Raw genomic sequence first — 13,241 nt, 5'->3', positions numbered from 1 at the left:
GTCAATGTTCTAGATAACTAACTCCTGCTAAAATCCAGACAGCTTTCTTTTACATTCTAAATATTTGGAATTTCACTCTGACCATAGTTTAGGTGAGAGTGGAATAAAGAAAAATATATCATTTTTAATGTTTTAAAGTTGACAACCCTTGCTAGTTGGCGAATAACAGATAGCTTTTTCTTAAGGTGTGAGATATGAGTCGACCAGTTCAGTCGTTTATCTATGGTTATTCCCAATAGTTTCACAGTCTCTTTGGCCTCCTCTCCGTTCGGCTCGCGGAGATAAGAATACGGCCGAGGTCAGAAGGCCTGTCGTAAGAGGCGACTAATGGGTAGGAATTGAGAGGTGGAGAGCCGTCGCTTGAAGTGTCGGGTTTGTAGAAACGGACACGAACGCTTAGGCGTCACGGTCACCGGTCTACACTCCTAGTATCCGAGACGAGACTCTCGTGGGACCACTCTACTCTCATTCCAAGAGAACCAGGCGAGGTTGAACGAGCTGGGCCCGTACACACCTCTCTTGGCCTTGCGTCAAGCGTGGTGTTGGTGTCCCGGCACGTACCCGCCAGGGGATTCAAGAGTGGTAGAGGAGAGATCCTCGGCGGCGACCTGTCTACGTGCGAGGTGGAAATTCCTCTGCCTGCATCACCTATCAGCCTGTGGGAGGGAATAACGGGTAGGTGAAGTAGTCGCAACACAGGTACTACGGGGAAGGTGGAGCCCCACGAAACGTGCCTGGCGTACGTGGCGTGGCACCTTCATTTTGGTGTCGGACTCGTAGAGGCAGTGGATTCGTTAACGGTCGTATAGCCGAAAGGCCAGGTAGACCAGGGTCCTGCCAGTTTTTCAAAAATTGGAGGGCACAAAGCTTTGCAAAGTCTCTTTGTTATCTGGATCATTGTGTAAATTACTTGCAGATATAACCAAATTTTGCGTTTTATCAGAGTTCAGTTTTAGTTTGTTTGCAGAAAACCATATGCTAGATTTAGTAGAAACTTCTTCATGAGACATTTTTTACTTTACCTTATATTCTACTTATATTTTACTTATCATTATTTTTTCCTGATATGACATATATTGTATCATCTGCGAATTGTATGGATTTGTACGGAGATATGAATTTAGATAAATCGTTGACATAAATGATAAATAAAAGAGGTCCTAAGACCGAACCTTGTGGGACTCCGTGTTTTACGGATAGAAAATCGGAGAGATGACCTTTAGACACTACCGCCTGGTGTCTGCCACACAGAAAGAAGTTATATTAAGAGGGATACCTCTGATTCCATAGTAATTTAATTTTTGGAGCAAAATGTGTTAAACGCAGTCTTCGACAAGTCGCAAAGAGAAATTGTGAGTTGCTATAGTAATTATTGGACTCAAAATAGGAATAAAATTGCTGTTTGATAACCTTTTCAATCAATTTCCCAAAAGTAGAAACAATGCTTGTGGGTCTGTAATTGTCAGTTTTTGAGGAATCACCTTTTTTGTAGATAGGTAGTACTTTTGAGTATTCTAGTACTTCTGGAAATACTCCAGTTGATAGAATTAAATTAATAAGATGAGTGAAAGGTGTTAAAATTATTTGGTAAGTTTCTTTTAAAATTTTGTTATTAATTTCGTGAACGTCCATACAATTAGAATTACTAAGAGACTTTATTGTTTGAGAGACCTCTTCTTCCACAACGGGACGAAAAAAAAGGACTTACTCGGAGAAGGATAATTTCTATAATTGAAGAGGACATCGACATTAATAGTGGAAAGAGATGTAATTATATTATCTGCAATTGTAGTAAAAAATTGATTTATTTCGTCTGGATGTAGATCAGGTTGTACCAAACTGGATTTTGTGTTGTTTCTTTCGAAATTTACTATTTTCCAGCAGTCTCTAGGTTTATTATTGGAATTAGTAATAAAATTACAGTAAGCTGTCTTTTTAGCAATTTGTAGTTGACGATTATATTCAAATTTTTGTTTTTTATATACTTTGAACAAATCGGGATCCTTAGTGGCATCTGCAATGTGTTTAATAAGAAAAAGAGTAGATCTGTAAGACCTTAATTCATTAGTAAACCATTGCACGGGTGTTTTCCCAGCAGTTTGTCGTGCTTTTTTTTAGTGGAAAATTCTTTAATATTAAGTTGCGGTAAGAAAGGCCGTCAAAAAATCAGGATCATTATTAACATCATAGAAAAAGTCCATATTTGTACTAGCTAGCGCACGTTTAAGCTTCTGTAAACCAAAAGAAGTAATAAACCGTTGAAATGTTTGATTCTTGTCAACAACTTTATGCTCAAAGTCAATAAATAAAAATTGAGCTCGCTGGTAAGAAAAACAAGGTTCAAATACGCCCACTCTGTAGATATTTTCAGAAAAATTTGTCATAATGTTGTCGATGTAACTACTGGACTGGGATGTGATTCTAGTATAATTGTTTATAGTTACTTTTAGACCAAAAGATGTTAACAGATTTTGATTATGAAAAGAAGAGTCAGATTCAATTTTAAAATTTATAATAAAATCACCAAGTATGCTCAGTTTGTCTGCTTTACTAAACAAGGACGTTATGACATTCTCAAAATTCACCAAAAATAAGTCAAAGTTACCCTTACCCGATCTGTATACAGTTAAAATATTGGTTTTTATTGAAGGTACATAAATTACACAAAACTCTGAACTTTCCTCTACATTATATTTATTTAGATTAAGGAAGAATACATAAGATTTTCTTTTATATAAATTGCAACTCCACCTTGTCAGTCTCTGAGATCCCATCTTTCCATGGCTTCGTTCACTTTATTATTCCGTGGTCTCTGTGGCCTGTCTTTGTTTATTCGCTGGGCTCATTCCTAAACTTTTTATATCCATCTTGTTTGATCTGCTGTTACATAGCAAATTTAAATTTTTTCCTCAAAGAATCGATTGCGACCTGCTAAATACTCCTAGAGTCACTGTTTGGGCAAGTACAGTTGTTTAAATAATCGGTCTCTGGGATAAAGAAATTGCATAACTTATAAATATTTGGTCCATTTGGCTGAAATATTACATGTTCATTATGCAAAAAAAACAGTTACTAACATTTATAAATTACTGCAAAAATAATGATTTTTTGCAATTATTCCGGTCAATTGTGTATGAATTTTATTTAGAAACTCGCAAAATTAAGGGTCTTTGTAAGATCTACAACTTTTATTTGAACCATTTTTTCCTTAAAATGTATGAAATAACGTCTTTTAGACAAAAAATGATTTTTTTATGTTTTTTGTAACTTTTGAAAACAAACAAAGCAAAATGAGCTGCATGTGTTGTAACTTTTGAAAACAAACAAAGCAAAATGAGCTGCATGTGTTCACGGATTATCATCAGCTATTACTCATATACCTTTTAGAACCTTCAAATACCTGTAAAAGTTTTTTACGTGAAATCTCGATGATTTTATTTCACAGCTAGTATTAATTGCGGAAACACCAGAAAAACTGAAATACAAGTTAGAGAAATGGAACCTAGAAGCAAGCAAATACAACTTAAACGTAAACAAAGAGAAGACTCAGACAATGAAAATATCAAGGAAACAAGGGACGGAAGATCAAATAGAAGTAATGATAGACAAAAAAAATAATACAGACAAATTCATACAAATACTTAGGAACAGTAATCAACAACAAAGGAGACATCGAGGACGATCTTAACAACAGAATGGAAAACACAGGAAAACTATTCCAAGCACTAAATAGAGGATTCCTTAATAACAAAGAAATATCAACAAAGACCAAGATGACAATATACAAAACAATATATAGACCTACAGTGACATATGGAGCAGAAAATTGGATATTAAACAAAAGACAGCAGAGCAGAATCCAGGCAGCAGAGATAAATACCTCAGAAGAACGATCGGAGTAAAAAGAACTGATAGAATCAGAAATGAAGAAATAAGAGAAAGACTCAAAATTAAACCGATACTCGACTCAATCAAGGAGAAAAAATTGGCATGGTTCGGACATCTAACCCGGATGGACAATAATAGACAAGTAAAAAGAGTGTGGGACGCCAAACCAATAGGAAAGAACAGAAGAGGAAGACCCATTAAAGAATGGAACAGTGACATCTCGCAGATACTGCAGAGTAAGGGTAAGACTTGGCAGGAAGCAACACAGGTGGCATCCAATAGGAAAGAATGGAGAAAGTTCGTTAAGAGCTAGGACACCTCAGAAGATTGTAAAATATTGTAATTTAATGAATTGTATTATAAACGGCCCAACACCGAAAAGTACAAATGGGTCTACTGATTAAGTATTATAAATTGAACTAGTGGTTGTGATTTGTGACATACGTATTACTTTTTCCAGAGCAATTGAACAGTATACAGGAGAGAGGGTCTCCCGGGCGCAGCCCGTTATTTGTTTTAAAAGGTTCAAACAGCTCCCCCTGAATTCGTACTCTACATTCAACATTTTCAAGTTAGTTTTGTTAAATTTACTATTCCTAGCTCTTTCATTGCTTTGAACATTTCTGTTCTATTCACAGAGTCGTAGGCTGCTTTTTAGTCTATAAATGTGATCCATAATATGTCGGCTTTGGATCCTCAAAAAGTATCGAACATGCACATTCTAACATTCTTTTGCAGCCAAAGCGTACATTGCCAGTTTTTGTGAAGTTAGGTGGACCCATGTTTCCGGTGTGATCTGGGCTGTATGGCATTGTGACACAATAATACATTCTCATATTTACTTGATGAAGATAACAAGCGAATTGATAGATATGAAAAGGGAGGTTACTTTAAAAATATCAAAGCTCCTGACGAATCCTCATTGAAAGTCGTGATCAAACTGACTTTGAACCACGTTTTGACAGCTATACACGCTGTGTGTGGACCTAAGAGGAAAACCTCTTTCATTTTATGTAATTCCCTTAGGATCAAGTTAATGTCGCCCCCTTCTAAGTTATTATTGAACTTATAGTATAAGTACAGGCTACCCAAATCCACTTTGCCTCTCACCTTGAGATGCGCAGTGGTTTTTGATGGGCCCTGTGTAGGAAAAGGCTGTTTTGTCTCAGCGACGAGACAATCGTTTCTGTCTTTGTCGCCCTGCTCACTCTTCTTGATTTGCGCATAACAGCTAAAGTGAAATTGAGTCCGGAGTTATCAATAGATGTTTAATAAAAATGAGCAGTTACTGTTCCATATATTCAGTATTTCTAAAAATAACAAAAAATATCAGGCTTAATAGGTAAATAATTATTATCGTGTTTAATAAAAAAATAAAAGTATGTATATATAGCATTGTACCGATTTAAATATTTTTAAACTAAGTATGAACAACAATACATATATATGATAAATAATATAAGTAATAGTATTTTTAAATAACAAACATTTATAACTTAAAATTATAAAACAAAACAAATTGGAAATTTTACAACTTTGGATCGCGTCATCTAGAGACATGCCTGGAGCTTTTCAATCCATTCTTGTGCGGATGTAGCATCTGTAGCACAAAAATTGTACGTTCGGCGACTAGTACGTAACTGAAATCGAAATAACATTCATTATTTATACTATATTATTAAAATAAACAATTAGATCATCTATTTCGGAGTATCCAAGTGAGGTTTTCCCCAGATAATCGAAAAAAGAATATACTAGGTCACTAAGGGTTTAAATATGTTTTGTGTAACTGCAAGTAAAATAACAACTAGCAAATCTAGACATCCAAGTTTAACTGCATTATAGAGGAAAAAATATATGATATAGAAATTAATATGGGCAATTATCAAAATTTTGGTAATTCTACATTTTTTGAGGTATCGTTCGCGTCATAAAAAACTGGTACAACTTTTATAACCGAAAATCGTGTTTTTTAAGTTTTGTAAGTTGATCTTGTCACATGTGTCATTCTAATTTCTAGGGCAATGGAGCCAGTTCAACGAAAATATTATACCAAACCAGCTAAAAGCCGGGCTGTGGGACAGATCGCAAGTTTTTAGTAAACTAAAAACTAAAACAATATTGAGCATTCTTGATCAGTCAGTCACATTTATATAAAAACATGCATCCTAAAAAATTCTCCTATTAATTTTGTAATTTTCCATCATCTCAATTAAGTACCCATATATTCATTCGTGTTTTATTCTAATTTATGAAAATATTTTAATTCAAAAATAATGATAATAAATCTAGACATGACTTTAAATTATTATGTTTAATTTCGAATCGAGAGTTGTGATTGGTTTCTCGTAAAGTGTAGCACAAACTGTATTGAGTTGTGGAATAAGTAAAATACATTGGAAAAATTAAAAATTTAATTTGAAATAGCTCCATTAATACATCACTTCTTGTAATGTTCTGGCACTGAGTTAATTAAATTTAGTGATAAATTTTCATCTTCGGCCAAGCTTTCCCAGGTTTCTCATTCCGTTCGTTCATTCCCAGTTTCTTAATTTTTGTATTTTTTTATCATAACTGCCAAAACGTTCTCTATTGGAATAATATCTGGACTTTTAGGGGTCCACGGAAGAGCTTCAATGTTATTTTCTATAAGGTAATCCCGTACACGGTGAGCTGAGTGGATTGAACAGTTGTCATGCTGGAAAATAAAATTATTGTTGGAGAAAATTTCCCTAACCGATGGCAACATCACATTATCTAAAATATGTAAATAGCTGCCAGTATTGAATCGTCCTTCAATTCTCCAACACATTCCTAAATCTCCTCTATACATTCAAGCCCAAATATTTATAGAGAACCGTCCGGACTTACCACTTTACGGAATATAGTTTTCTGTTTCTCATTGTTGTTGTTCTCATTCGTCCAAATTATTTGAAAAATTTTATTAAGCATTTACAAAATTAAAGAAAATTGCGAAAATTCAAAAATGTTTGCGATTAAATTAGATTTTAATCCTATAATTTTTTGAACAATTTTTTTAGACATTTATCCTTTGATTTTATTATTCTTATGTTGAAAATGACCTACCCACAAATTTCGTGTCTCAAAAACTATAGAATTACCAAAATTTTGGTGGGGCATATAATATATATAGTTATATGTGGGGCATATAATGAGAGATGTTAAATATAAGATGTTAAGATGGATTTTAATGGGTAGGATACAAGGAAAAAGAAGCATAGGGAGAAAACAAAATTCATGTCTGTGAGATATAAGAGTTCGATTCGGAATTTGAAATGGGCATTTTTACACTTGCTGTAGAGGGACAATTACAAATAAATGACAGGTCAACATCGCGTCGGCACGCTGGAAGCGTATGGCACTTGAAGACGAAGAAAATCTAGACAGCCTTTAAAGATAGTATCAAATAATTTTTCTATTATAACATTTAATAGTAGTACGGAATTTCATATTGGGTTCAGAATTTTTAAAAATAATCTTTTTTGAGAACGATTTCCGGATTGGAAATCGAAACGTCATACTTTAGTTAGTTAACAATGTAATTTTAATTACAATCCATTGTGACTTAATTCCTTTATAAACATAATATTTAAATATTATTTTTGCAATGAATGAATGTGTTTGCTCCTGTCACCCTTTTTTGTTGGAGGACTGTAAAAAGCCAACGGGCGTTTGAGCACTTTCTGTGATGTCCTATCTTTTTTGACGATTGGATCGGCTTTAGGAAAATCACATTAAAAATGACGATTTGAAATTTCTTTATTTAGTTGCGAAAACAACTTGTATCAGCACCCAATAGCACTAAGCGAACGTAAAATTCGTAAAATGTAATTTTTATCGGCTGGAGTGACTGGCTCGATTTCTTTTAGCTAACTGGTGTCGCGTGGCGCCTTATTTTCGTTCCAAAACTACTCTTTACCGCGTGAAAATAAAAAACATGTTTTTAAACGAAGGGGAGCCCACTCAAGGTTAAACAAAAGGTTTTATGACATAATAAATAGTATCTTCCAACGAGGGAAGAGAATATTGAGTGCAGGGAAATTAATATTGATAACGAAGAATGTTTTCTACAAATTAGGATCGTACAGAATGGATGAATAAACTGTATCAAGCAGCAGCTACCAAATAAATTAATATACTTACATCAAAGAAAGACTTATCATCTGTCTTTTTCGGAGGACCAGGCGCTGGTGGTGCTGGATTTACTGATATTACTTCAGCCAGATCTAAAACAATAAAATACTCAGATAAAAACTACAACGTAACTGGAAACATCGAATGTGTTGTATATAGTTTGACCCCAAAAGAGATCTACTGTTTTATTTAAAATGAATTTATCTGTAAACAAGAATTAAGAATTTCTGTACTACGATTGGTTATTAATATCTTTTACCTAGCATGTATGTAAAACTACAATTGCCATTTGGATCGCCAACCTTCGAAAGGAAACGGCGCCATGAGAAGAAGAAAAAGCATGTATGTCTTATGGTTTCGCTTCTTTGTTCTCTGTCTACAGTCAAATATCACAATTGTAGCAAGTGACACACGTTTTAATGATTTTTTGTAAGCCAGTAAAATTGGACGTTTACCCTATAGAAAATAATATTTTTGTTCCGAAAAAAGGAGAGAATTCAATTATTATTTAATAAACAAATTAGTGAATTATTTCCGAATCTGTTTAATCTCTTAAAAATTAACAAAAACCTTCTTCTTCTGACTGTTCAAAGAATTGGGTTCTAAGGAAAATGTAACGTCAGCGTGTATGATTCAACTTAAGTTGTCTGCGATCAACAACGTCATCGCAAATTACGGCGATATAACTGCAAACAACGCCATTGTTCGGGTAGCTATTTTATTATCTATTATATGTACGTAGGTTTCATAAGTGCTCTGACAGGGGTTTTATAAAGCACAGAACAGAATTGTTTGTAGTATTGTTATTAGCGAAGAGGCTTTTACGTTTACTTTTTGTAAATTTTGAGTAATTTAGTTTAATTCAATTCTGTGACAAATAATAAATATGACTGACAGTAGTATAGTGAACCGTATATCAAAAAGAAACGTCACAATTTAACACCCGAAGAAAAACTATGATCGGAAATGTGTTTGAAGGACTTAGAGCCAGAGAACAAAATATGAATTTAAGCGATGCAGTTACATTATGTAGTATTTTGAAAAAAGTTAGTGTGTACAGAGTAATTAAAACAGACGATGAAACAAACGAAAATAATACTTTCAAGGTTTAGACAAGAGAAAGGACACAAATAAAATTGGATGATACAACCAAACAGGCCATTCGTCATGCAGTACATGAATTTTATTTCAAAAAGGAATTACCAACTACTTCGGAAATCGTTCTCAAAATACCGATGAGAACGATTTCCGAAGTGGAAATTGAAACGTCAATAAACGTATTTTAACCTTTAATTGTGGCTTATTCCCATTTAAATAGTAATTAATATTTTTTATATTTCATGGAAATAAACATTCAGTTAAGGTGACCCATTTATTACTAGTACTGTTTCGTACCAAGAATTGTTTAAGTAATTCAGTTTTAAATGTGCTAAAAGTTACTAGACGACCCTTTTTCAATGTCATTAAATCTCATTTGACAATATGAAATAAATTTAATCCTTGAATCAGTCATAAGTTTATTAATTTAAACGGATAAAGGGCTTTTCCTAAAAATATATATTTAACAAGGACTAGTTTTCTTCATCTAAGACATCTATAAAATAGGAAAATAATTTTTATGACAATCAATTCGTTCTAAAATCCTGAATTATATTTTTAATAAAAACCGCACGCCTTTGACTCGTTGATTTCCTTTCCCCTTAAACCTGCAAAGGTCTACATCGAAAAGATGAGCCAGTTTCTACAATTTTGGTACTGTGCTGTAAGAGTGTCTTCTTGTTTCCAGTAGTATTTGGTTGTTCATGTCTTTGGTCTAGTTTCTGCATTAAATGTCTTGATTAGGACTTCTAGATTCTTGATTTAGTCTCAATGCTAATGCTTTTGTAGTTTGTTTTTTGTCGTATTGTATAGTTTCGACATCTTTCCATAAGAAACTCTCATTTTTTAGAGATATACCTGGCGTAGCTATTATAAGATAATAAAATAGATACTTCTACACGAGAACCATATATGCTAGAAAACTTCACCACCTAAAGCTCTGAAAGATGCGGCTTCTTCTTTTGTTTGCGCCTATAGATGTGTAAATATGACCGTGAAATTGATTTTATAAGGTTATTGTTATTTATCAGAAAAAATAAATATTTTCATGGAGCAAATTTGGAAAATCTCTATTGAAATGTATCTGTCGTTAAAAGATAATGCACTGGCAAATGCAAATAATATTGGAAAATCGGTAATTCCAGGCGGTTAATAAGTGAAACTACTACATGAATTGATAATGTATGAAGTAAATTTTACATAACAATTTTGATAGTAAAAATTGTGGGCGAAATTAAACAACTATGCATAAGAATTTTTGAACTGCCACTTTAAATGTCATTACTAGTAAACAAAATTTCTTTGTTATTAATATGTCACCTTTTCGGATTGCCTAAGACTATTAACTATCTTGCTACTCCCACTAACGTTCGTGAATAGGTAAGGAAATGAAATGACCGGAATTGTTGATAGAATTGAATATATTAACTTACCTATGTAACCTTTACAATGGGAATCTTCCATAGCGTCGTAGTATCTCAGCTGATGCTTGATCGAATCCAGTACAAACCAACGTTGTTTCCATCCTTTGAGCAAAGCACCTCGTTTGTAAAGATATCCTTCGTGAGTTCTGTCTTCAGCCACATTTGATGAGAACTGATCGTAGTATTGTTGACTAGATGTTTGTCTAGCGCTTCCTAAAAAGAAAATTACTGATATAAAAGAAGTGTTTAAAACGTACATTTCGATTACATAGAAAGCCTAATAATTTCCTATAACTTAATGAATATTAGGAATGAAAACTCCTTCACTCTAACGTCGAGAACGCGACAGAACCGCACTCACAATTAAAAAGTAGGGTTTAAGGAGATTGGACTGGGAATAAATATACATAAGACAAATACACTTATTTCTTCTTCTAGTTCCATGACCCTTATCGATCTTTGGATATCATGTTGGCTACCATATTCGCTATCGTGACTGTATTGACAGCAGCTCTAAATAATGATGTAGTCAGACAAATACACTAACACAGACTATAGTGAAAATAATTAGAAATCGAATTAAAGTAGATAGAGAACGATGATAACGCAGTGAAGCTTTGTGTATCTATGACGGGTACTGATCTAATTCCAATCAATTCCCCAGTGTTAAAATGGACCCGAAAAAAAGCAGGTGCATGAATAAATGTTTTTTGTATCTGTATCTTGCAAAGTAATGAAAAGGTGGTATCGCGAGTTTAAATGTGGAAGAGAAACCTGTAAAGATAAACATGGCGGAGGTCCATCAATCGTTCAAAAAAATACTAATCATTCTAAAAGATCAAAGGGTTCTCTTTGTGTCAAATTGTAGACGAAACAGACTTTTTATTTCATGTAGTTCAAAATATTACATCTAATGCTTTAAATATGAAGAAACTAACGGCACGGTGGGTTTCGCGAATTTCTTCCGTTGGTCAGAAGCATAAGAGAGGACGTTTGACAACGGCTTTAGACATTTTGCGTGGATAAGAACTTTATTGATCGGTACGTGACAATGGACGAAATATGGGTTAGGTTCAAAATGAGTGGGCGCTTTACCACCCACTCGTCTCAAGAGGTCTATTGTGGCTACACAATATGGGATATTGAAATATGGGTACACAATTATGATCAAGAGGCAAACATTCAGAGCAAGCAATGGAAGCATGATGTTGGTCTCCCCCATTTTCAAGTTAAGAGCTGTGGCGTCAGTCAATAAGGTTATGGTCTCGGTATTCTGGGATGCACAAGGTATATTATTGATTGCTTATTTAGAAAAATAAGCTACTAAAGCTCTTAATATGCGCAACCCATTCCAATTGCGTGAAGTCATAAAAGAAAAATGTGTGCTCTTCCATCAGGATAACTGGCAAACACACAAATTCTTGGCTGCAATGGCTGCTAATCGTGATATAGGTTTCGAAATTGTGAAGTACTCCATATATTTTCCTGATTTTGCAGCAAGACTTAAAGAAAAATGAGAAATTAAGCTGTTTTCAAAACTTACAGAACTCCTTATTGAAAACAATTTCAACCAATGATGTGGTGTATGGTGTCAATGGGTGGTTTCATACAGACAAGCCACGTCCAGGAGCCTACGGCAATGGAACCAATGGAAAAAGTGTATTGACAGGGGGATTATGTTGAAAAATAGGTGTCAACATTTTCTTGTGTCTAGGTAAGGGTGGACCATAGGGATCAACCATCGTATATAAAGGTTTACTTGTCCTATCGTATCATACAGTTTTTTGTTAAATTCTTTTATTGATGTTCTATATTTTAAATGTGATACGCATAATTTTAGTTAATCAAGAGGTCGATATGTGGCAGGGGAAGTATTTGCTTATTACAAGAGTTAAGTGAAATTTTAGCTAGTCAAGTTTTCCAGTTTTTGTTAGCTGTCAGTTTTGTGTTATCGAACGAAGGACGATAAAGTCCGATACCGGTAAATTAGTGTCATATAGATGTTTTTAATGCTTGTGGAAACGATAAGTCTAGCTAGTCAAGATAAGAGTGTCTTGCTCCATCTCTATAACCCTTCTGTAACACTTCCTGCGCCAGGTATCTAGTGCCTCCTGAATGTATATTTTAAATAGAGTTGAGATAATTAGCAACCCTGTCTCAATCCTTAATTCACTCTGAAAAATTCTGATGTCCATGTGCCCACTTTTACCACTGTTATGTTATTTTCAGATATATAAGTAGCTTTCACATATACTTGATTTAATTGCTAATTTTTAAAGCTTCAAATTTTAGTTTTATTACGTGCACATTGTCATTATCATAAGCTTTCTCTAAGTCAACAAAAACAAGATGGGTATTTAGGTTCTTTTCTAGCCACTTTTCAATTTTTTGTCTAATTGAGAACATATTATTAAGTCAGGATCTTCTAGCTCGGAAACCACTCTGTTCTTCAATTCCTTCCAGGTCTTTGTCGATACTTACTTTAATTACATTTCCATATATTCTTCCTATTGATCTCGTCACACTAATCTCACGATAATTCTGGCAATGTTATTTGTTATCTTTTTTTATGTATCGAGCTTATAGATGTTTCTTCTCCTGAGACATTTATTAAACAGTCTCCTTACTTATTAAAAGTTTATTTTTTAAAGGGTTATTTATTATTGACGTCTTCGG

General features: G+C 34.0%; 2 protein-coding genes across 3 annotated transcripts in view; one reads left to right on the top strand and one right to left on the bottom strand.

Annotated features, from left to right (window-relative positions):
* Cog3 (conserved oligomeric Golgi complex subunit 3) overlaps positions 1–13,241 on the top strand; it is an 87,943-nt gene that overhangs the window by 74,220 nt on the left and 482 nt on the right. The window lies entirely within an intron of this gene.
* Sbf (SET domain binding factor) overlaps positions 5,182–13,241 on the bottom strand; it is an 82,837-nt gene continuing 74,777 nt past the window's right edge. The window contains exons 22-24 of the mRNA XM_072538081.1: positions 10,575–10,778; positions 8,053–8,135; positions 5,182–5,528 (exon numbers count right to left, since the gene is read on the bottom strand). Of these exons, the coding sequence (XP_072394182.1) occupies positions 5,439–5,528; positions 8,053–8,135; positions 10,575–10,778 (377 nt within the window). The 3' untranslated portion in view covers positions 5,182–5,438. The remainder of the gene's footprint in view (positions 5,529–8,052; positions 8,136–10,574; positions 10,779–13,241) is intronic.

Source organism: Diabrotica undecimpunctata, chromosome 7 (assembly GCF_040954645.1).
Source record: "Diabrotica undecimpunctata isolate CICGRU chromosome 7, icDiaUnde3, whole genome shotgun sequence".
Classification (NCBI taxonomy): domain Eukaryota; kingdom Metazoa; phylum Arthropoda; class Insecta; order Coleoptera; family Chrysomelidae; genus Diabrotica; species Diabrotica undecimpunctata.
Note: the sequence above shows the minus strand (reverse complement) of the source record. Positions and strands in the feature narration are given on the sequence as shown.